A 25,905-nucleotide genomic window follows, 5' to 3' on the forward strand; every position below is an offset into this window, starting at 1 on the left:
TCAATTTGTAGTCATTGAAGTAACGATGTTTCTCGGCAACTAACTGTTTAAATTCTTTTGTCACATAAGGTTTACATGAAGTAGTCTTTTTAATATTGGAAATTAATTTCTTTGTTGGTGCGTTTTTCTCGAGTTTTGCCAACAAAATTCTGTTAAACTCTGCATACATTTCATTGCAGTTTCTTTGTTGATCATTGTTGATAAATTATATGATCAATATCGAAAGGAGGTAAGCAGATTTTCAAACTAGTGATTTGCTCATTAATCGAAAAACAAATCAACCTTTAAAAAACAGATCTTTTCACTTATAACCAGATCAAGATGCTCGTCTGTTAAAATTTCTTCAAGTTTAGTTTATAAGCAAATGTTCGGAAAAGAACCGCTGTTGACGCATATTATATTACAGAACATTGTGAGCTTAAAGCGGACATTTAATCCAGTAACTTAATCCCAGCGTCAATGATTTTAATAGGAGACTCCGGTTACCATAAAATATCTAACCTATTGCACCTGAACTAACAGAAATGTGACAGTCTATGCAAATCTTGTGGCGAAGAGACAGCTTCTCAAAATAATAAATTTTTAAGGTTTGAAGACAACAGTAACGTATAACAAGACCAGGATGAGTTTGATATATTCCATAACATTTACATAACAATAATGTACTCCAGAAAAATAGGCAAAAAATTAAATTGCACGTAAATCAAAACAGTAAAATCAAACGATGAACAGTAAGTTTGATTGAACTAGAGTCGCTTGATATCAACGTATCTGTGCTCTGAAACAGAATAGGAACAATTACTTAATACATAACGCCTAGTTTCTGCTTGAAACTGTACAAACTAGGTCGGTCGTCTGAATAAATATTTTTATGTGGTTATAAAGGAATGGCTAAACTTTTACCAATGTATACGCCCACAAAAAATTTTTGTGAATTCTCTCTTTTCACTTATAACCAGATCAAGATGCTCGTCTGTCAAAATTTCTTCAAGTTTAGTTTATAAACATAGCCGGCAAATGTCCGAAAAATAACCGCTGTTGACGCACCTCGGGATTGAAACAGAAAAAGAAAAGAGAAATTGACAAATTTCTTCCCAAGTTTCAAGAAGTATTCTAATTCGGTGTGCGTTTTCAGTGAGATTAAAAAACTGTTCAGCTTTCAATGTCAAAATTCCCGCATGTAAACACAAAAAATCAATAACCAGAAAGCGGATTTTCGTTCAAACACCGTTCTCTCACTTTACTTTAAAAATAGAGTATTTTAACTTCCCATTGTGCACTTTTTATACTGCGCTTTGCTGCAGCAAAAAAAATTTCACGCGGCAAAACTGTGCTTTTAAGCTCCATTTCCTGTTTCGGCGTGACCAAAATCCTCACTTCATTTTGACTCCAAAAATCATAAAAAAGTGAACAGATCTAAAAAAAAATAGCCGGAAGAATTCCGGGCACGACTCGAAGTCGTATTCCCCGAAACAACTGGCTTTTCAAATAGCTCCAGAACAGAACGATTCTCCTCTTTTCGAATCACCTCGCAGAACGCAACCAACTGAAGTCAAATAAAACAAAGAACATTTAGCAAATTAACATGGAAAACTCTATTCATTTTTCATTTAGTACAAGTACACATAAATACAAAACACTCTGTTTCATGCAATGAAAACTAGTATTCTGGCCACAAACTGTTGGCCAAGCTGTGACTGGATGAAAAATAACACGATTCTTGAAAAAGAAAGTGCAAAAAAGTCAAATTTCTCAATTATTTGTCTAATTTCATAGAAAGTCAACCTTGAAAAAACTTTTATCCTTTGCTTACATACAGGCATATAATATTAAATTATTTATCAATAAATTCTATAAAACCATACAATGGGTCAAACTCGGAAAAATAAACTATGAATCCCCAAAAAAGCTTTCAATTAGCCTTAAATTCTTACTATATACCAAACACATGAGATATCAAAACAAACTGAGTTAACAAAATTAGGCAACAAAAAAAACTTAAAACAAAACATAGCTGGCAGATTGCCAGTAAATAGCCGCAATAGATTTGTAGACCGGCAGTCTAAAAAAAACAGAAAAAAAGACCAAAAAAATTCGTCTTTTCCTTGAAGGCTGATCTGTTATATTTTGATTAAAAATCTGTATAAGTTATTGCTGCCTCTATTAGCTGATCTCAAATAACCTTCATTTAGAGTGACACACACCCATTTGACCTTATCTCTTTGAATTAAAGTAAATAAAAGTCAATTTCAAAGTGAGGAAGTCATTTTTGAGAGTGAGGTAAGTCAAGTGTGACCAAAAATTTAATCACGCGCATGAACAAAAAAACTCGCTCCACTAAGAGCGAAAAATGACGTCACACATGCAATTCAGTTGAAATTGCATGAACGAATGAACAAAAAGTGGCTGTGACGTCATATGGTCGTAACAAAAATCATGACGAAATAAAAAAAAAACCAAGAGAAGGCCAATAATAGCCCCAGCTATCGCTGTGCGGCTATTAAACAGCATCAAAAAGAAGCACATGAACAAAATTCACACGCTTATCGGAATTTTTTCACATCTACATTTCTCGCACTCTTTAAAAAGAACAACATAGCCGGCAGATTGCCGGAATAGCTGCGAAAGAATAGACCTGCGTGCCATATAATAGAGATAGAAACAGATAAAGATCTAAATTGAAAAAAAAATTGACGCCGCTCAAAAAACTAGGCTAAAAACATTCAGCAATAAATTAATACAGCTTGTTAAAATTCATTCCACAGAAGCCTCTTATTAGGGACCTTTACTGCACATAGGAGTTCCTTTGACCTTTAACAAATTCAAATTAAACTTAAGTTTTAAAGTACAAAAGTCATTTTATTGAGTGAGGTAAGTCATGTATGATCAAAATCTTATCACGCAAATAACCTAAAATCTTTCGCAAAAGCGAGTGAGAAATGACGTCACGCGCGCAAATGCCGTTAGTGAGAAGAAGTCATTCAGAAAATTTGACTTTTTCAGCTTTGCGGTGTGAACAAATGTAAAACGAAAAAAGAGCGTCAGACGACGAAACAAAAAAAAACCAAGAGCACCGCAATATAGCTACGCTCAGCTTACAGCTTCGCAGCTATAATCAACAAAATTACCACTCTATTTTTCCACTCTTCCGAAATGGATCACCGAAACAGCTCTTTCAATTTATTCACTCCCTGAACTTCCGATTTCATTGCTTGCTCAGTTTTGAAAAAAACCGCCCGAAGAAATCCGGAAGTCACTCTTAGTTAAAAGTCGATCATCCTCACCGACCTCACGCATCTCTTATATCGATGATCATATTGAACTTTTTTAAACAATAACAGGAAAAATTTACAAGATAAAATGAACTGACAAACTGAAAGGTACCTGATAAAATTTACGTGTTGCGACTCCAAAAAATCTTTGAAAAAGACCCCGTAATAAAGGAACACAAGTAGTTCTCAACAACACATTACCAATTGACATACAGTGTAATGAGTTCATCAAGAAAAAACCCAGTTGATGGCGATGGACAAAATCAAATATTCTCTAGAAACTCAGAAAAATTCTCTACGAAACGATAAAATGAAAAATCCCAACCCTTTTTTCGGAGAAAAATATTTATATCACATTCTGCTAGATCAACCACTCAACCAAAACTTTGCAGAGAAATATTGAAACCAATAAGAACTAAACTGAAAAAAACTCAAAATTGGTGTTATTTGTTTCAGTGATAAGTGCCCTGTCTAGGTTTCAAGTGTCACTTCATAGTAGAAAAACCAATAGAAATGCTCTTTAATAAGAATTATAAAATCAATTTACACTGCGAACCACAAAATTTCAGAAACAGGAAATAAAACTTATAAATAGACAAAAAATAACAAAATTTGCTTAAATTTACTAGATGTTTAAAAAACAACTTAAAATTATTATCAATCAAATAGCAAAATAAAAAAATAGCCCAAAATTGACACTTGTAGGCACAGCACAGTCTAATATTTGCTACAAATAGTCTTATACGATTCCAAATGCACAATTACCACTTCAGATAAATGATAGAAACACCTTTTACTGGAAAAATTAAAACTAAACACTGCTTCGAAAACCCCGCATGTGCTGCAAAAATTTTGCTCGCTTGGTCTCCCTTTCCCTCAAACAAGCGACATGAACAGTAAACCACTCTTTCTTTATATGTTTATATCCTTCAGTAATTTGACCGGGGGGAGGGGATATTAGGCGAAAACTTGATAAGGCGAACACATTTTTTATATCCATTAGGCAAAAATGTTTGAACCAATGTCGAATACCCATAACACAGCCAGCTGATTGCCGGAAAATAGCCGCCGTTGATCCGCTTGACGCACATTGGGATTGAAACAGAAAAAGAAAAAAATATGGATAGAAATTGACAATTTTTCGAAGTGTAAATTTTTATTATTTGGTGCGCAAAATTCTGCATATTCGGTTCGATTCTAAAATAACACTTAATTCAGCCTCTAAACTGAAGGCTATTAAGCATAGTACTAATACCAGCCAGCAATCGCTATATTGAACTTCGATAACCTAATCAACTATGACTTAAATGCTTCTCCTGTTTCTTTTGATTTTGCTCTGTTGACTTTGCCGTATTCACTACATTGCGTAATTCAGCCCGTGAAAGAATTTAAATCAATTCATTTGAAACAGTTACTGAGATAAGTCAGAAGACTTATTTAAAACGAAAAACGTGATCAAAAGGTAAAGCGAATTAAAAAGGAGAGCGCCTAAAAAATAGCCGTTGAGAGGCTGACGGCGGCTATTAAAAAACTCAAAAGCGTAACTTCAAAATCTACTTGACTCTATAAAGTACTCAAGTGCTCCAGACAAATGCCCTCACATGAAAATGAGTAAATAAAGCACGTTTAAAAGGTGTCACTTTTGCTAATTATTTTTGCCCCTCGGTAAAATTCCGGCAAAAGCATTTCGCAAAATGGGATGCAGAAAAATTCGAGAAAAAGTGTTGCCATAAATACTGGACGGACATAACAAATGCTCAATATTAAAAGTAGCAATTCTTGGAAGCTATTATCATGTAGAGACATTTATTAGGGACATTTGAGTACTTTATATCGTCAAATGGATTTTGAAGTACCGCTTTTGAGTGTTTAATTGGTATTCGCCTAATGTCCACAAAACTATAATTCAAAATTTCTGCCAGTGGATACAAAAAACGAGTTTGTCGAATCGAGCTTTCTCCTGATATCCTACGCCCCATTTGACCAAAAAACTTTAGTCTCACGGATTTCACTTGTTTCAAATACACTCAAAATAACAAAATTACCGATCAAAAAATACGCTCCATCAATACTCCTCTTCGAGTCGTAAAAAAGGCAGCCCAAATACAATTAATTTTTTGAATTGTAAAAAAAGAGGCTAAATAATAGCCGTTGAGAGGCTGACGGCGGCTATTAATATAGGGTCATCAAAAAATGTAGCAGAAACTTACTTATATACTGTTTATCCAATTTTTCTGCATCCAACATCTGCGAATACGTCGCAAACTCTACCACTGCGTCTCTACTCTTCCCTTCATTGTCCTTCCGGATGTTCACAGATATTGGACGTCCAACTCGGGCGAAAAACTTAAACATTCATCAAAAAAGATTCAGCAGTTGAACATATGTATGTTTCTTGCGACATTACAAATTTCCCTCTAAATGCAAACATGAAAACTGCTCAACTTCATAAACTACCAAAAATCCTTTCCAATGTGATCTACATATACATAAAATTGTGAAATCTATAGGTCCTGCGCATCTCGAATCAGTCAAAAATATTTGAGAACAAATGAGTACCAACCTCGTCAATGTCAATATCTTCACAATCAAACGGCAGACCGAGCAATTTGATTAGGTATCGTTCACCACCTCCCCTTCCACCTTCGTCCCTGGGTGGGGTGCCTCGGAAGCGTCTGATCGGTGATCTAGATCGATCTCTCCGTCGACCAGAGTCCCGTTCTGGGCGACTTGCACCGCCTCCCACTTGAGCTTTTTGGGCATGGTCAGCCACTCTTCGCTCACGAACTGCAATCCATCGACTTCCTGTAAATCAAACAAGCGTTATAAACAATATCACCCTCCACCTAATTAAATACTTCAAAAATGAACCTGTGCGTTTGCCTCATAATTTTTCCTCATTTGCCTTTTCAACAGAATTGAAAATTGAAATGAACCAAATTGTGACCCGAAGCTCAGTTGGAGTACAAACTCCGAATGGTTTACTGATATTAATAGCAACTTAAAAAAAACGATTTTTGGGATTGGAATAAAGATTAAACATGAACCAGCTGACGTCGAATACAGAAGTTTTTTTCTGTGAGAATGCATCGCATCTATTTGGAGCAGCTATTATCAAGTAATTTAATTTCTTAAATTTTCTAACAGGAGTATCAGTTTGTTGTCTAGAAAAATTCACACAAGTAATATTCCATTATCATTAAGTCAAATGAGTAATACAATTTGTTGCCTCGAGAGGATGGCTTTAAATGCCTAATTTAGTTTTTTCAATCGTGATTAGATTTTTGTGATATAAAAATTGCATACGGTAAACATACCCGCCAGATCGCCGGAAAATAACCGTCATTGATACCCATAACCCCAATTGGCAGTGATATAACAGAAAATGAAAAATATATATATTTAATTTTTAATCCGCGAACTATTTTGATGTCATTTCGTAGTTGGACATGCCCCTGTTTCTTAACAAGAGGATACAGGTGCTAGTATTGAAACCAATAAACATAGCCGGCAAATTGCCGGAAAAGAGCCACCGTTGACGCGCTTGATGCACATTGCGATTGAAAGAGAAAAAGATTGAAACAGATTGCCGGAAAATAATTTTTGAAGTGCGAACTATTTTGATGTCATTTTGGAGCTGAATATACTCCTGTCTCGTAGTGAGACGACACAGGGGCTAGTATCAATAATAAAAGGCATTAGATATGGTAACTAAAAACAAAGCTCGAGTAACCGGCATCTAAAATTGGGCTTTATGGGTTTATCCCGTTTCTATTTCCGATTTCGTTTTTTGGTGCTGACTCAGTTCATTTTGAATTGGTTTCTGAGCAACTACTGTCTAAAAACACTTTAGCAGAACGAGAGAAGAGTGAAGATAGCATAGAGAAGTCAAAAAGATTTCACGCGAAATGTTGAACAAGCTGTAAAGAACTTTAAGCACGACGAAATAAAAAACATAGCAGGACAAGTCCTGACGTACAATTCAAAGAATTTTCATTGACTAAACAGAAAACTAGACCAAAAACGGACTATGAATGGATTGGGAAAACCATTTAGAAAAAAAATCCGATCCAAAAAATCGAAAAAACTGTAAAAATCAAAGTGAAATTGCCGCATGTGAACAAAAAACCACTAGCGAGAAAGCGAATTTTTGTTCAAACCCCGTTTTCTCACTCTACTTTAAATTTAGAGCGAAAAAATTTCACGCCGCAAAACCACTCGCTTTTTCGCTCCACTTCCTGTTTCGGCGTGACCAAAATCACTACTCCAATTTGACTTCAAAAATCATGAAAATGTGTGAACAGATCTTAAAAAACCAAGAGAAGGCCAATAATAGTCTCAGTTATCGCTTCGCGGCTATTAAAAAGAACAAAGAACAACAAAAAGCAAAAGAAATGCGCAGAAAATGTCAAAAGTAGACAAAAAACGGAACATATAAATTTTGTTGGTTAAAGACAATTTAAGCTAATTACAAATTGCCTCAAAACGTCACTGAAAACAACCAAAAGACTAACTGGAACCAAAAACGTTTCACTGTATAAACTCGAAATGAAATCAAAACCGGTCAAAAAGAGTCCAAGATTAAAATAGCAAAAAAGGAGCCGAATTGCATCCAAACGGTAAACAAATAATTCAGAAGCTCAAAAGAGCCCCTATAGATACTATTGTCTTAACATCTTAACCTACATGAAACAACATATTTTGCCGGATAACGCAAGCGTTCAAAAAACTGCTTTGTAAAAACTTCACGTGAACAAAAAAAACATCGCTCGCTGCGGAAAAATTTTGTTCGTTTCGTTTCATCACTAGTTTCGTTCTCTTCCGGAAACTGGTATGAAAAAAATCACCACTCTCCTTTCTCTTCGAACTCCATTTATATTCAAAAACGGAAGAAAATCACAATTTTTGCACGTGCGCATTTACTTTTACATGTTTCTGAACAACTCGACCGATTGAAAGACCTTCGGGTCGTACTAGGAGCGCAATAATAAGCGCCTAAGAAGAGAGCACGTCTATTAAAAACATGGCCCGTTATAACATTAATTCAGGCCTTCTTCGCTATGTGAGCACACAATTTAGCACTTTCTTAGCAAAATTAGAGGGCTAGAAAAACCGCAACTCGACTTAACGTCTCGTGATTTACCAGTGTGTCCAGTTTTCTTCAACGAAAATTCAAATCGATCGGACAAAGAACCATATTGATAAGACCAACAGGGCTCGAAAGAATTGCAACAATTTTGTCGCAGAGCAACAAAAATCTGCAATTCATGAGCAACTTACGGATGACTTTGCGGTGCTTGGACAAGGCAACCTCCAGGTCACGAAGAGAGTTAAACTCCGCAAAAGCTTCTTGAACTTTCCCGTCGGAATCTTTGACAAACTCAACATAGCTGGGCTTCGCAGGAGCGAGAAACTAAAACAAAACATCATAAGCTAAATGATAATATTGTACGTACTTTTTACTTTAAGACGATGCATAGCTATGGAAAAGGTAAACATGAGTCATTTGTCAAGGTTTCCAGAACAGGCAACGCTTCTGCTGTCAACCTAGTTTGTTCATCATTGGGAAACACATCAAGTTGCCCTAAAAAACAGGTTTCGAAGGCTAATAGCTGCACATACCTAGTATAACATCTTTCATGAATTGAACTCTGGATTCACAATAACTTTTTTTGTCTAGTAAGCATTTATATTCCTACGATATAACTACAACTCCAATCTGTAAAAGCTTTTATCTATATGGTACATTAAACATGCTCCTTTCTTCTGTAGACTGAATATTGCCTCACAATTTCAGATCTCATAATCGTAATCATTAGCAAAACTATTGCCTGGAAAAACGAAAAATTCAAAATCGAAATTCATAAAATTTCTGAAGATTCTGCTAGTGGTAGTCCAATAGCAGAAAAAGGAGGTCCATGAAAGGGCCAAATTTGTGTTCTTTTCAACAGGCAAAGGTCTTGCATTGTCATACCAGTTTGTCATCATATACATTCATTGATCCCAATTCACAATTTACTGTTACATGCTTTCCATTTTAGTTATATTTTGGAACTTTATTTTTACAAGGGGAGCAGTAAAAGCAATTCAAGCACAAGATTTTCGGAAAAGGTAAAACTTATCTTTACATGAAAGACTGATATTAGGAACACTTCAAAGCCAGCGAACAGCATACATTTGGTTCAGCATTTACAACAATGCTCGTTTTCACGATGGGCTAATTAATTTGAACGACAGAAAAACTATCTGATATAAGATAAGACGAAAATTTAAGCCACCGAAACTGCCTAATCAAGCTAACTCTTCTCGTAACTAGATCACAAACATTCCTCAATTTAATTTTTTATGTTTCCCAATAAAACAAAGAATAGTAGCTTTGCTTTAAAACAATCAGAGCCTTAGATCTCAATCACAACCATGCTCAAATCCACTTCCAGAAATAGAAAATTTTAATTATTTTAAAACTACGATAAAAAACCCGTTATATGTCAAAAAAAAAACAAAGAAGCGCAGAAAACACGCGTAAAAAAAGTTAATTGTTGCCCAGTGGATACATTTTGTTGAATAAGTTGCCCAGTCAAAATTTTTGTTGAATAACTGCACGTAAACAACTTTTGTTCCTTATCAGAAACCAGGGCAACTTCTTCTTCGAGAAAATAAAACATAGCTGGAATATCAGAAAATAGCTGCGATAGCCTCATGGAAATGTAGTCTCGACAAGGGAAATTTTAAATGAAACTGATGTGATGTCTGTATTTGATTTAGAATCATCGACTGTCAATCTGCCCTCAAATAACCTTCAGTTATATTGAGCTATCCTAATTGCACTCAAATTGAGTTCATTAGAGTTCAATAACATCACTTAGACAGACACAGTCATTTTGAGAGAGGTGCGATAAGTGTAACCAAAGAACTAATCACACGAATGAAGAAATACTCGTTCGAACAAAGTTAAAAATGTCATCGCAAACACAGTCAAACAAATTGCCTGATTGAATAAAAGCTGATTGTAATTGAGCGTAAACAAATTGACGACTAAATTAAAACCTAGCCGGAAGAATTCCGGCGAAGAATTAAATCCCTGGCCCGACCCCATAAAATCCGTAATTGTAACCAAAGAGAATTCTTTATTGGAAATCAGTTATTCATTGCTTCATTAGACATCAATAAATCAATTCGTAAAAATTAAAACCCTGTAGTAACAAAAGAACAGCATTGGCATAATTGCAGCAAGCGAAAAAACATCTTGATTCCGTGTCCATTAAATGACACATAGATTTAAGTCTTAGACAAAAATTAACAGGATTTGAAATCCTAAACCTAAAAGTCAAAACTCTGCAACTAACACTGCGATCTCAAATGCATATTGAGAAAAAGAGTCAGGTAACAATCCCAGGAGCTGAAGCTAATTAAAACAAAATATAATTAGGTTTCATGAAAACCAATTTTCCGTTTGGCGTCAATGCGTCTCAACAGATATTTCTCTCTCGCTGGGGATATATTTGTTAAAAGGAATTCAACTTATTGGAAACTTTAAAAAGACCAATCAAACAGATTAATACTCTAAGCCAAGAACTCCTTTATAACTAAAACCTATAGGAAATAAGATGAGACGAAAACTTAAGCCACCGAAACTGCCTAATCAAGCTAACTCTTCTCGTAACTAGATCACAAATTCGTCAATTTAATTTTTCGTGTTTCCCAATAAAACAAAGAATAGTAGCTTTGCCTTAAAACAATCAGTGCCTTAGATCTCAATCACAATCATGCTCAAATCAACTTCCAGAAATAGAAAATTTTAACTATTTTAAAACTACGATAAAACCCGATATATGCAAAAAAAGAAGCGTATAAAACACGCGTAAAAAAGTTAATTGTTGCCCAGTGGAAACCTTTTCAAAATTTTTGTTGAATAACTGCACGTAAAGAACTTTTGTTGCTTATCAGAAACCAGGGCAACTCTTCTTCTTCGAAAAAATAAAACATAGCTGGAATATCAGAAAATAGCCGCGATGGACATGTAGTCTCGACAAGGGAAATTTTAAATGAAACTGATGTGATGTCTGTATTTGATTTAGAATCATCGACTGTCAATCTGCCCTCAAATAACCTTCAGTTATATTGAGCTATCCTAATTGCACTCAGATTGAGTTCATTAGAGTTCAATAACATCACTTAGACAGACACAGTCATTTTGAGAGAGGTGCGGTTAGTGTAACCAAAGAACTAATCACACGATTGAAGAAAAACTCGCTCGAACAAATGTAAAAATGTCGCAAACAGCCAAACAAATTGCCTGATTGAATAAAAGCTGATTGTAATTGAGCGTTAACAAATTGACGACTAAATTAAAACCTAGCCGGAAGAATTCCGGCGAAGAATTAAATCCCTGGCCCGACCCCATAAAATCCGTAATTGTAACCAAAGAAAATTCTTTAATGGAAATCAGGTATTCATTGCTTCATTAGACATCAATAAATCAATTGGTAAAAATTAAAACCCTGTAGTAACAAAAGAACAGCATTGGCATAATTGCAGCAAGCGAAAAAACAACGTGATTCCGTGTCCATTAAATGACACATAGATTTAAGTCTTAGACAAAAATTAACAGGATTTGAAATCCAAAACCTAAAAGTCAAAACTCTGCAACTAACACTGCGATCTCAAATGCACATTGAGAAAAAGAGTCAGGTAACAATCCCAGGAGCTGAAGCTAATTAAAACAAAATATAATTAGTTTTCATGAAAACCAATTTTCCGTTCGCCGTCAATGCGTCTCAACAGATATTTCTCTCTTGCTGGGGATATATTTGTTAAAAGGAATTCAACTTATTGGAAACCTAAAGAAAAAAGAAAATCAAACAGATTAAAACTCTAAGCCAAGAACTCCTTTATAACTAAAACCTATAAGAAATAAGACGAGACGAAAATTTAAGCCACCGAAACCGCCTAATCAAGCTAACTCTTCTCGTAACTAGATCACAAAAATTCGTCAATTTAATTTTTCATGTTTCCCAATAAAAAAAAGAATAGTAGGTTTGCCTTAAAACAATCAGTGCCTTAGATCTCAATCACAATCATGCTCAAATCCACTTCCTGAAAAAGAAAATTACTTTAATTATTTTAAAACTACGATAAAAAACCCGTTATATGCCAAAAAAAAACAAAGAAGCGTACAAAACACGCGTTAAAAAGTTAATTGTTGCCCAGTGGAAACCTTTTCAAAATTTTTGTTGAATAACTGCACGTAAACAAGTTTGTTCCTCATCAGAAACCAGGGCAGCTCTTCTTCTTCGAGAAAATAAAACATAGCTGGAATATCAGAAAGTAGCTGCGATAGCCTCATGGACATGTAGTCTCGACAAGGGAAATTTTAAGTGGAATATCAGAAAGTAGCTGCGATAGCCTCATGGACATGTAGTCTCGACAAGGGAAATTTTGAATGAAAATGATGTGATGTCTGTATTTGATTTAGAATCATCGACTGTCAACCTGCCCTCAAATAACCTTCAATTATATTGAGCTAACCTAATTGCACTCAAATTGAGTTCATTAGAGTTCAATAACATCACATAGACAGACACAGTCATTTTGAGAGAGGTGCGATTAGTGTAACCAAAGAACTAATCACACGAATGAAGAAATACTCGCTCGAACAAAGTTAAAAATGTCATCGCAAACACAGTCAAACAAATTGCCTGATTGAATAAAAGCTGATTGTAATTTAGCGTAAACAAATTGACGACTAAATTAAAACCTAGCCGGAAGAATTCCGGCGAAGAATTAAATCCCTGGCCCGACCCCATAAAATCCGTATTTGTAACCAAAGAGAATTCTTTATTGGAAATCAGTTATTCATTGCTTCATTAGACATCAATAAATCAATTGGTAAAAATTAAAACCCTGTAGTAACAAAAGAACAGCATTGGCATAATTGCAGCAAGCGAAAAAACAACGTGATTCCGTGTCCATTAAATGACACATAGATTTAAGTCTTAGACAAAAATTAACAGGATTTGAAATCCAAAACCTAAAAGTCAAAACTCTGCAACTAACACTGCGATCTCAAATGCAAATTGAGAAAAAGAGTCAGGTAACAATCCCGGGAGCTGAAGATAATTAAAACAAAATATAATTAGGTTTCATGAAAACCAATTTTCCGTTTGGCGTCAATGCGTCTCAACAGATATTTCTCTCTTGCTGGGGATATATTTGTTAAAAGGAATTCAACTTATTGGAAACTTAAAGAAAAAAGAAAATCAAACAGATTAATACTCTAAGCCAAGAACTCCTTTATAACTAAAACCTATAAGAAATAAGATGAGACGAAAATTTAAGCCACCGAAACCGCCTAATCAAGCTAACTCTTCTCGTAACTAGATCACACAAATTCGTCAATTTAATTTTTCATGTTTACCAATAAAAAAAGAATAGTAGGTTTGCCTTAAAACAATCAGTGCCTTAGATCTCAATCACAATCATGCTCAAATCCACTTCCTGAAATAGAAAATTACTTTAATTATTTTAAAACTACGATAAAAACCCGTTATATGCCAAAAAAAACAAAGAAGCGTACAAAACACGCGTAAAAAAGTTAATTGTTGCCCAGTGGAAACCTTTTCAAAATTTTTGTTGAATAACTGCACGTAAACAAGTTTGTTCCTCATCAGAAACCAGGGCAGCTCTTCTTCTTCGAGAAAATAAAACATAGCTGGAATATCAGAAAGCAGCTGCGATAGCCTCATGGACATGTAGTCTCGACAAGGGGAATTTTAAATGGAATATCAGAAAATAGCTGCGATAGCCTCATGGACATGTAGTCTCGACAAAGGAAATTTTAAATGAAACTGATGTGATGTCTGTATTTGATTTAGAATCATCGACTGTCAACCTGCCCTCAAATAACCTTCAGTTATATTGAGCTATCCTAATTGCACTCAAATTGAGTTCATTAGAGTTCAATAACATCACTTAGACAGACACAGTCAATTTGAGAGAGGTGCGATTAGTGTAACCAAAGAACTAATCACACGAATGAAGAAATACTCGCTCGAACAAATGTAAAAATGTCGTCGCAAACACAGCCAAACAAATTGCCTGATTGAATAAAAGCTGATTGTAATTGAGCGTAAACATTGACGACCAAATTAAAACCTAGCCGGAAGAATTCCGGCGAAGAATTAAATCCCTGGCCCGACCCCATAAAATCCGTATTTGCAACGAAAAAATTCCTTAAAAACAGCTTTGAGGGAGTTTTCTATTTCGACTGCGTTTTATAACGCGAGAGGCAGAGGCCCTTTGTGGTTTTGTGATACAAGCTTTATCAGTCCTAGCTCGCCAATTTTTCGCAGAAAATTTCGGGTTAGATGGAAGAAGCAGCCTGATATCAATTATGAATGGTATTTTTGAAAGGCATTAATATGGACAAGTTCAAAAAAAACCTTATCGGATTTACATTCTGAAGCAATAGTTCTTAAGGCATCTTATCAACATTACAGCTTTCTCCGGTTTGTTCGGAAGGATTGCATACAAACAAGCGAAGTTATAACGAGGATACATCTATGTAGGGCATCATTTGGATATAAATTTTTTGGCGATAACTTTATAGTTCAGTCAGCTCGCCAAAAATTAGAAGCTTTGTGAACATACCATATATCGATCACGAAAAATGTTCAAACATTGACAATATTTTCATATTCTTCAACGAAGCGACGTGTGTATTAAATTGGATTGTGACGGCCACGCATAGTTGTGTTGCGAAAACGTCGGCTACTGGTAATAATGAGGAGGTTACGGCTACTGGGAGCGTAAAATTCTTCAAGTGGCCGGCTTTCAAATAGAAACATTACAATTGTGTTAACCGTTTAAGCGAATAAGTCGGCCATTTTGTTTAAATGTGGAAAATGAGTACTCGTACCTTTGACATATCGAGCGGTTGTAGGCAGTGGTAAACTTAATTGCCATCATAGACTACGCCAACATAAAACTCATGCCCTTCTACAACCAATATTTCTTTGTTTTTCGGAAGAAATGATATCCTCAATGTCGGCAGTTATCAAGCTGCAGTTAAAAAGCAATGAAACATGAAACGTTCACGAGTTCGGTACATTTTCAACTGATTTCAATTGCTATTATGGACTTCAGTATATTAACTCCCCATGGGCGATAATTTTCCTTTGAAAAATTGACTCTTCAGCTTTATTTTCCTGAGCTTTATGAGCCATTCGTTTACAGATAAAAATTGGAGCCAATTGACTGAATTGTCCTAATGTTATATTCACACCTCAGTCATTTCACCCCGATTTCAATCTTAATGACACAAAATAGAATTGTTTGAGACCTAAGAATCCTCAATTAGAGAAAGCTTAAAAATTGGACGAAACAATGTAGGGGTTAATTATTTTGGGATTAAAAATATAGGGGGTTAAAAGAAAAAAGAGTTGATATAACAGGACAAGCGCATTTATGCCCAATTAGCCTTAGAAAGTCAGCTTTTCTTCAACAATGGTAACCAATCAATTGTTTTGTACTCACTGTCTTTCTTTATCAAAAAATCTGAAAATTAATATTGTTTGGATAAACCAATTTTTATTCAAATGCAGAATCACTTTTAATGAAGCCGAGACTTTGCTTTTAAGGTCTCGGTTGTAATTCCCAAAAAAGTCACAATTAAGATAAAGTAAATATTGAGACATTTAGCAGACAGAATGAGCAGCCCCTCAGATCTCATAATCACGATCACGCCAAAATTTGTTGCCTGGATTGGTAAAAATGACAAAAGAACCAAAACACACAAGGAACGAAACTGCAGCTGTCCTTCAGGAGCAGCGGTTGCAGAGAAACATGGCCCATAGAAGGACATCTTCTCCTAAAGTATATTAAAGAACAGGCAACAATTTTTAGTCAGATTAGATAGTCATCATTGGGGCATCCACAAAACAAATTTGTTTGTAAGAAAACAGACTGACGTGACATGCTTTCACTTGGAATTCAAAAATCAGGTGCTCAAAGAAAACAATCATTTTGCCACGAAATGACAATCGAGCGACAAATCATTCGGATGTTTTAAGCATTAACTGGTAAAAAAAATTCGAGAGCTCCTGACTTCCAGGAAAAGAGCCATTAGCATAACAATTCTGCCCTTTCCACACGCGTCATTAAACTTTTTATCGATAGAAGCTAATGCTACTTATGGGAGAACGATTTAGGACTGTTAATGAGCGGCAATAAAATGTTTAAACGTTATAAAACAAAAATCTGAAAAAGTGAAAACTCGTCCTCAGTTTTTTTTTAAGATAGCCCTGCTTTATGGAAAAAAGTGACCATTAAATGTCAGAATAATTGTTCCACTCCGTTTCCTTAAAAAAACACCTGTAAACACCTTCATTATTTCAACTCTTATTTCGCGTATTCATCGTTCAGCGGTCTTCAAGTTTGACCATTAATTCATGATGTGAAATTGATTCATGAACTGAAATTAAAACTCCCAGACAATCATTCAAAACCCAGCTTTTATTTATACGTAAAAACTCAAGACAGTCGTCAATTTCTTCTAACAATTTCTCAAAACTAAGCAGGGCCATAATGCCACAAAAACAAAAACAGCCAACAATGGCCATGGCAAGTAGAAACTCTTAGGTAACAAAATTTTTAAATCAAAACTTATCAAATAACTTATTAAAACTTAATTTTTATATCAAATAAAACTAAAATCGTAGAGCCGAGATCAAGCAGAACAGAAACGCCAGAGACGAGAAAAATCACTAATCAAACGTACGCATCTAAATTTTTACATTTTTACAATTGCAAATTATAAAATTAAGATAAGCAATAATATTATTTACAATTTGTAAATTAATTCAAAAAATAAAGGTGGCGAAAATTGTAATTAATTTTCACCTCAAAATAAGTGATTGAATAACTAAGTGTCAGAAAAAATAAAAGCCAGTAGGAGAACCCATAAAAATCCACAAACAACCTAAGTGAAACAATACTAAACTGGCTCCAAAAAATCCCTACGATCTTAATCAAAATCATGCGAAAAATTCTCTTAAACATGAAAAAAATGCTAACAAGTCTGGTAAACCAGATACCAGCAAGCGTAACCGCGTGTTTGAAGAGTCACAAATTGTTCCAAAGAGATCCTAAGCAGTTGAAGTCCAAACAAGCAAAACTTTAAATGGTTCAGATCTATTCATCATTATTGCGGTAAAAGCTAAAAGAGTTCCAGAACGGAGAACAGAAATATCAGCAGACGTGCTGTATTATTCTACCTTTTAAATTTTCAGCGAAAATTCTGTGTGCTCAAAGTTAACTTGAGGCTGACAAAAATATTCAAAAAATAGCACGCATAAACTTTTCGTCAGCTCAGAAATTCACAGTTGATTGAAATATGCCTCAACATGAATTTATCGTTTGTGAAAGTAAACTCCGATTTTAGGCAGATTTCTTAGTTAGAAAAATCATTAAAGTTAAAAAAAACTCGTAGAAGCTAGAAAAAGCATAGAGGGATTGTCGGAGCCTAGAAAAAGCACTAATCAAACGAACACAGCTATCCGTTAAATAGTCACAATTTTCAAAATATAATATAAAGATAAAAAAAATTATTTATAATCTGAATAAAACAGATACAAAATCTGGACATTTTTACGAAATTTCAGAAAAAAGAGAAGCCATATTCCTCGCTAATAATGTCAATACCATGGTCGAAGTTAACAACAGCAAAAAAAATCTTGGACTAAAAAAAACCGAAAACTAAGTGAAACCGACTCCAAAAAAAACCCTCGAACCTCAGAATCAATATAACGTGGACGTCTACTTGAAACGTGGAGATAACGTTTAAAGTATCTGATAGATCAAATGCAAGCACAATTGAACGCCTGTTTAAAGATCAAAGTAAACCGCATAGAATTAAAACAAAGAAGGGCAATCAGAGACTCATAAAAACTTAAACGTCTGAGTATCCAGAGAACGCTCCAAAATTACCATAAAAGCAGTGGATATTTTAAGCGGCACAATCTTTTATTCACTCAGAACTAAATATCATCTTTGAGGGAAAGAAAGAAAGCGTTAAAGAACGGAGAACAAAATATTTTCAAGGAATCCTTTTTATTCTACCTACGAGTAAAAACTAACCAGAGCCGGCAAAGTTGAAAGGGCCAAATTCAGTGAACATTAAAAAGATTTAAAAATCCTCTTCGTGATGTTAAAATAGTGAGAACAATTTTATTACCACTAGAAAATGTGCACTAATCTATTATCAAACCCTAGAGGAGGTTCCTTGTTACATGGGCCTGAAAAAACTCCCAAAAATTTTCAAAAAGCTTGAAAAAATTGAAAAATTAGTACACGTTTGGTTGTTTTTGTTTGAAATACCAAAACATAGCTCTTAAAATGGCCAAAAAAAGTACTTATGTCTCGCAGAAGACCTTTATCAACTTTCACCAGCCTCAAATTTAGTCTGGTCCAACAAAGAAAATCAAAAAATGACGAAAAAACACGAAAAATTGCAACATTTAGGATTCAAAAACTCCTAAAAATGAACCTTTAACCTTAAACTACGGCCTTCCCGGTAGCTTCATCACACTAAGCACTTGAAGGACTACTAAAGGCGGTTATGGGCTTCTAATGAATTAAATGTAATGCCCGCTGGGCGCTACCTATTCATCTCGTTATTAAGGACGGAAAGTCAAATGGGTCAGACGATAAATCGGTCAATCAAAAAATTGCATAAAAAAAGACCAACGGGACTAATATAATTGTTACAAACTTTGTTTGAGAGCAATTAAAAATTCAGAGTAGCCAGAACGCTCCCAATAGACCTGAAGCTGTTTAAGATCAAAAGGCAAAATTCAGTTGATGCTAACAAAAACATGCAAAAAAGAACGTAAAAGAATAGCGTCACGCGAATTATGCCTCAACATAAATGTATCAAATTAAATATATTACGTAAGCCTTAATTTCAATTTTTGGCAACTTCTTTAAGTTAATATATTATGAAAACTTAAAATCACAAAAAATCGTAGAAGCTAAAAAAGCAAGAAAATACAAGTCACAGGCTTTAAAAAAGCAAATCTAATGTACGCAGTTATGCATTTTAAATTTTTACACTTTTATAATCGCAAATAAACTAAAAAATCAAATTAGTTATATAAATTTAGAAATCAGCAGAAAATTCGGTTACGATTTTCACAACATTTTCACAGGTGATTCGTAATATAGACAGCTTGACGAAATTTGAGAAAGTTGCGGCCCTATATATTCGGATACTCATTTAGATAATGAAATAAATATCCTCCGTCAGAAAAAATTATAAACCAGTAATAATAGAATGAAAAACAGAAATTAAACTCAACCAAAATTTCATTGGAAATTAAGAGAAGCAACATTGAAGTGACTTGAAACACCCCCTCAGATCTCATAATCAACATCACTATGAAAGTTTTTGCCTGAAAAGTGAAAATAGTGTTAAAATTGTCTGATAAATCAAGTGCCAGCACACTTGAAGGCCTGTTTAAAGTGCACCGTCAAGCGCATATCACTATGCCAATGAGGGGCACTAACAGACTTCAGACGACCATAGAAGGTAAAAATTCCGAGTACTCAAAGAATACTCCGAATAGATCCTATGACAGTTGCAGTTCAAACAGGCAAAAACTTTTAGTCGCTCAGAACTATTTATCATCATTGGGGCAAATAAAGCATTCCATACCGGAGATCAAATGTCTTTTGAAGAAGTTCTCACGAACAAAGAGCTAGCGCGGCAATTCTAGCCACAGAAGTTTGGGAGCTGGTAAAAAGGGCCCAAACAATGATACACGCACATGCCAATAAAACGCACCGCAAAACAGTCCAACAAACAAAACTTTTGGTGACCAATTTGAAGTTAACGTGACTTAAAATAGAAAAGAAATGATCAACCGATTCATTGAAATAAGATCTCTTGAGAAAAATAGCAGAAAATTGAGCCATTAAGACACTCAAAGCGTTTCGGAGATTCTTAAAAGACTACCTCAATGAGCTCATGTCGAGTGCAGTCATACGGAAATCCCTCCATCTCCACTTCGTAGGTTTGTTCTGGTAGAGCTGGCGGAGGTGTTCGCAACATTTGTATGGGTGCCGGTGCAGTTGGCAACTGCGGGTGCATAGCCGAAGCTTGCGCCATCCTCATGCCCTCCAATTCTAGCTCCATAGCTCTGGCTGCATGCAATCGCTCCAGACGCTCAAGTTCACTCAATCGCGCATTATGCTCTACACAGAAAGCAAACCATAATTTAGACTGCTATACGAAACAATAATGGTTAACAAATCAGATCACTCGCCACGTATGATAATTATTAGCACCCGGAATGGCTTATTTTTTATAGAAAAACAATTCCTGGACATAATTATGCATTGAGAACAGAAAAGTTCTTAAAAGAGGCACGCTATAGTTTCCTCAGTTTTAATCTCATGCTTTAAAAAAGATTCAAAACAGAAAACTCATGCGACCCCTCAGATCTCATAATCTTCATCATGTAAAAACTTTTTGCCTGCAGTACGGTTTAACAAACATGATCTGTTGGAAAAAAAGCGGTTCTGAACCGACCTATCTAACCGACACGCTCCACTGAGTCGTGAATGGCTAAGCTCAAGCCCATGCAAGGGCAAAGAGTAACTCAATATTAGATCAGGCAAACAGTTTTGATGCTCTCAGATTGAGTTGTCATTATAGGGGTTAAACAACAGGGAAAACAAAATAAAAATGTGACAATGGCTTAATTTGCAAACAAGTTCGTGGTTTGATTGTAGCTGTCGGCTGCTTAATAGGTGTGTGTGTGTGTGTGTGTGTGTGTGTGTGTGTGTGCGTGTCCAGGGGGGTGAAAGCATAATCACTAAGGGGCTTAAAATTATGTTCTTATTACGGACTAACACAAAAATTTTATCTTAAAAAAAGAAAACAATTTTGATCTCTTTCGTTTGACATTTAAAACTATACTGTCACCAATGGAGTTCACCTATTTAAAATTGCTATGTACATATCAGGTTGCTTAGAAATTGCTAAGAAGATAGCCGGTAAACCGCCAGAAAAACGCAACCGTAGACTCGCGTGACGTACATCGGGATTGACTGACGTACATCGGGATTGACAGAAAAAAAGACAAAAATTGACAGAATTTTTCGAAGTGTCAAAAAGTGTTCTTATTTTGCGTGCAGTTTCAGTCAGACTCTAAATTTATACTAAATTCAGCTTCTAAGCTGAAATCTATTAAGCTTAATACTAATGCCCGCTAGCAATCATTAATTAACTTTGATAACCTGATGCACTTTGACTTAACGATTGGATTCATCAGTTTATCCCTTTTCTTTTGACTTCGCTCTTTTCATATTGACTGTATTCACTATATTAGGTATATCAAGGAGTGAAAGAATTTAAAATTCATTCAATTGAAAAAGTGAATGAGGTAGGTCATGAGTCAAACGTGAAAGTCGCGACTTATCTAAAACGAAAAACGTGATCAAAAGGTAAAGCAAATAAAAAAAGTACCATGACTAGTACTGACCTACAATTCAATAGATTCTCCGATTTAGAAAACAATCCAATCCAAAAATAGGGAAAACAAAAAAAACTTGAAGTGAAATTGTCGCATGCGAAAAAACCCGGAAAGCAAAATTTTGTTCAAACACCGCTTTCTCACTACTTAAAAATACTTTGTTTAAAAATCTATTTTAAATTCACACCGAATAACCACTGGTTTTTGCTTCACCTGTTTCGACGTGACTTCAATCATCCATGCAATTTGACTACAAAAGTATGAAACTGTGTGAACCGATCTTAAGATAGTGCACCAATACAATTCGCAAAAATCCAATCCATCCTGCACAATTCGGTCAGCCAGATCATTTTCCTCCGAGATACGTCTCTCCATGACCAGAGCACCCGTATAAATCACTTTAAACTTGGAATTGTCATTCACCGATACTACAGAAAACAAAAATTCAGAAACTCGGGTGATTCAATGTACACAATAAACAATAACACAAATAACACACATGTGGAAGAACCTACCAAAAATCAAAACTGCCCTTCTCTACCAAGGCTACACAGCGATCCCGTGTCTTTGCGTTTGGCCAGTTTATTCTGTTTTGTAACCCACATGTCATATTGCTCAAGCGAGCAAAGAACATTTTCCAGTAGAAGAAATAGAAGAATGCGGCCATAAAAACTGTTCAAATTTCGTTCCGAAGCAATTAAAAGCGATGGTAGTTCTTTTGATTAAAAACAATTAAGAGAACAAATGGTTTGATTTTTCTGATGATCAAAAACAAAAAAACAGCCCCTCAGATCTCATAATCTTCATCATGTAAAAACTTTTTGCCTGCAGTATGGTTTAACAAATATGATCTGTTGGAAAAAAAGCGGTTCTGAACCGACCGATCTAACCGACACGCTCCACTGAGTCGTGAATGGCTAAGCTCAAGCCCATGGAAGGGCAAAAAGTAACTCAACCTTAGATCAGGCAAACGTATTCATATTAGACGAAAAGGCGCACAAATAGCATTCTCATCAAACCGGACAAAAGATAAAATCAAAAAATGAGTGTCTTAATTGAACATCAGTAAATCCGGAAGGCAGCATCTTGGAAGGTCTTTTATTCATTAATTCAATAATTACATTCCTCGATCAGTTACAGTTAGTCTCCTGGAAGGTCTTTTATTAATTAATTCAATTTTCGTTATTTTTTAAATTCAGTCTACTATTGAAAGATCGCATGCGTTAGATAATGATGGTATGCTTGAATAATTCAAAAGCTTTGTGAGGCAATTTTTGATTTTTTAACTTTGACCACGTTAATTTTTGGAAAATGGGCGATTTCCCAAGTTTCGGGCATTATTTACCCGTAGTTTACTTCGTCAGTTCATCTTTCATTTAAGTTGTATGGTTTTTCTAATGACGCAATTTAATTTGCTTGCCAGTATTGAAGCGCAGCAACTGATTCTAATGGATGTGACAGCACAGCATTGATTTTTGATGACTCCTCAAAACCCTCTTTATGATTATAAGTAAGAAACTAGCAACTAACGAAAATCAGATTAACCAATTTCAGATCACTTAAATGTGAGAAGTCTTTTCAGTGATCTCAAGGAAAACATACATAAAAATGCACTGTATGCGGTTACACAAATATCCGTATCCTAAAACATCGTTGGGTATTTCTTTCAGATCGGTTTCTCAAATTGACAATTTGTTTTTTATCGAAAGACGTTAAGCAACACAATATTCTCGGCCTACCGGAAATCGCGGAAGAGTATCCAGCCGCGTAATCCATGGACGGAGCCATTCTCGGCGCAAGGTCTTGTCTGAAATCTGGTTCTGGAGCGAAAAACTCAGACCGTACTCTTTGCACATCCTGCTCAAATCGCGTGGGTGCCATTTCCATTCTAGGTGGACTCATGCGTCTGGGTGGCATATCCTGCATTCCTCTTGAAAACGAATCCCGATCCCGGGGACTGCGGGACCTTCTACGATCACCTTTACCAGACCGCTTCTCCATGTATCTTTCCACTTCTTGGAACGAACAGCGGAAGATTTCGATGTACCTATAATTAAAATAGAACAAGAATTGCCGAAGATTTTTTTTATGATGAGGAATAATAATGTTGCATATTAAGAAAGTGGACGAGAATGAAGTCTACATTAAACGATGTTAATATGACTTCCCACGAAACTAAGAGAAATCGCCGAATTCCTTTAGCTCATCTTCGTTTTATGTTGACACAATTATTTGATTTCTACTAGAACACCCCGTTTGTGAGTGAACTTTTTCAGAACAACGCCAAAATGCCTGCAAGCTCTATCGGCACAGAATTCATTTGGCAGGAACGCAGTTCAGCATGAAGCCGAAAAACTACATCCGAAGTCATCAGAACTACATGGCAACATTTGTCCTCTATACCCCATGCCTTGGTTAAGCCTTAAACTAGCGAATATACACGCTTTTAGCTTACAATTAAAACTTAAGTATTCGCTACTTACCTGGGACCAATGTTCTTCCTGTGCTTCTTGAGAGCGTTCTGAACATCCTCTTCAGAAGCCAATTCCACAAACGCATCCCCATTGCACGTGGATCCTCTCCTCATTACCTCCATATCTGGTGGCCCGAACAGAATACCATCGGCCAACACCTCGCAACCTTCGCAAAATACCTTCAACCTCAATCATATCACACCTATCTTAAGCCATTATCAACTCTTTTGCTCATTTTAGGCCCAAACTATAAATCGCCCCATTCGATTTGCACCGCATAGACACGATACCAGAATTAATTTGGCTTGATTGAAAAACGCTCGAATAACCAACGAACATCTTATTTTGATCTGCGTTAGAAATTAATCATGCAAAACTCGACCACAGAACTACAACTCAATTCAATCTTTCATTCTCTTATTTGCCCTTTTTAGGTCTCACATGATTAGCCATGTAAAGCTCTTTGATCTGAGCTATGACCCCAGCCACACCTTCACCGTCCATCCGTTCAGACATTACATGACTACCTGATAAGAACGATTTAATCTCAGACTCCTTGACCATAAAGGGGAGACCTCTGAGTTGCACAAAATTGTTAGCTGACACCGTACTCCCACCTCCCCCTCCTCGGTTATCCCGCGAACTCCCTCCGCCTCCACGTTCACCCGAGATCTTCCTCCCTCGATTTCCATGGTCCCTACCTGAGTCCGATCCTGTTTCCCGCTCCAGCTCAGAGACAGAGCTGCGAAACACTAGAACGCACAAGATGATATTGTTTCTTTTTCAAAAGTTATAGCCAACCGAAGTAATAAACAAATTTAATATTTAGCCATTTTAAGACTTCAGCCAAATATAGATTAATCAATTTATGCAATTCCTCTGTTATTTTGCATGACATATATACATAGGCATGATTTACACGCTAACGTGGATTCTTTGTTCAAAATCGTTTTTAAAATCACAGTCATTCAATAATCACAACGTGAATTTAGACTAGCAATACAGACGTAAAATAAACAGCTTTTCAGGTTAAAATATTCGTAGTACCTTCAACATATCTTGATCCAATGTGTTTCCGATGCTTTTCAAGAGCTAGTTCAACATCTTCCAGCTTGTTCAGCAGAACCAAGCAGTCACCAGAAAATTGGCCTCTCCGCATGATCCTCTTGATTTGTGAAGAACCGGACAATTTGACTTCAGCTGAAAATCAAATCTCAATCACCTAACTGACTTTAGTTTTATTTTTAACCTCACGAATACTATATGGAATACTAAGAGACTTTCACACTACAGATAGAAAAATTGGGACATTTGACTTAAAATAAAACCATGTAGCTTACGTGCTAGAAAATCTTCAATTTCTCGATCCTTAACTGAGAATGGGAGTCCCTTCAATAAGATCACCGCGCCTCCTTTTACATTGCTTGATATCTTTGAGGTGTTTTCAGATACGTCGTACGAGATGGTTCTTCGACTTTCCTTTTCATCTTCGTCATGTGCTGTAGCTAATAGATCCATTTGAACTCTTAAACTTCAATCAAAATCGCATTGAAAAATGTTACATAGTTTATTGACTAACACTGACTGAACCACCTGAATTATACTCAGGGCCGAAGGTGTTCATAT

At 35.7% G+C, this 25,905-nt stretch overlaps 1 protein-coding gene across 1 annotated transcript; it reads right to left on the minus strand.

Annotated features, from left to right (window-relative positions):
• Positions 1–563: 563 nt before the first annotated feature.
• Positions 564–25,881, minus strand: LOC142342806 (G-rich sequence factor 1-like). The gene is made up of 10 exons (XM_075394385.1): positions 25,620–25,881; positions 25,327–25,479; positions 24,807–25,031; positions 24,289–24,445; positions 23,545–23,852; positions 20,284–20,522; positions 8,553–8,685; positions 5,836–6,077; positions 5,483–5,618; positions 564–778 (listed from the first exon to the last, which is right to left on the minus strand). Exons 1-10 carry the CDS (start codon positions 25,795–25,797, stop codon positions 747–749), a joined length of 1,803 nt encoding a protein of 600 aa, XP_075250500.1. The 5' UTR covers positions 25,798–25,881; the 3' UTR covers positions 564–746.
• Between the last annotated feature and the right edge of the window lie 24 nt (positions 25,882–25,905).

The sequence above is a fragment of the Convolutriloba macropyga genome, chromosome 7 (assembly GCF_964194025.1).
Source record: "Convolutriloba macropyga chromosome 7, txConMacr16.3, whole genome shotgun sequence".
Classification (NCBI taxonomy): Eukaryota; Metazoa; Xenacoelomorpha; order Acoela; family Convolutidae; genus Convolutriloba; species Convolutriloba macropyga.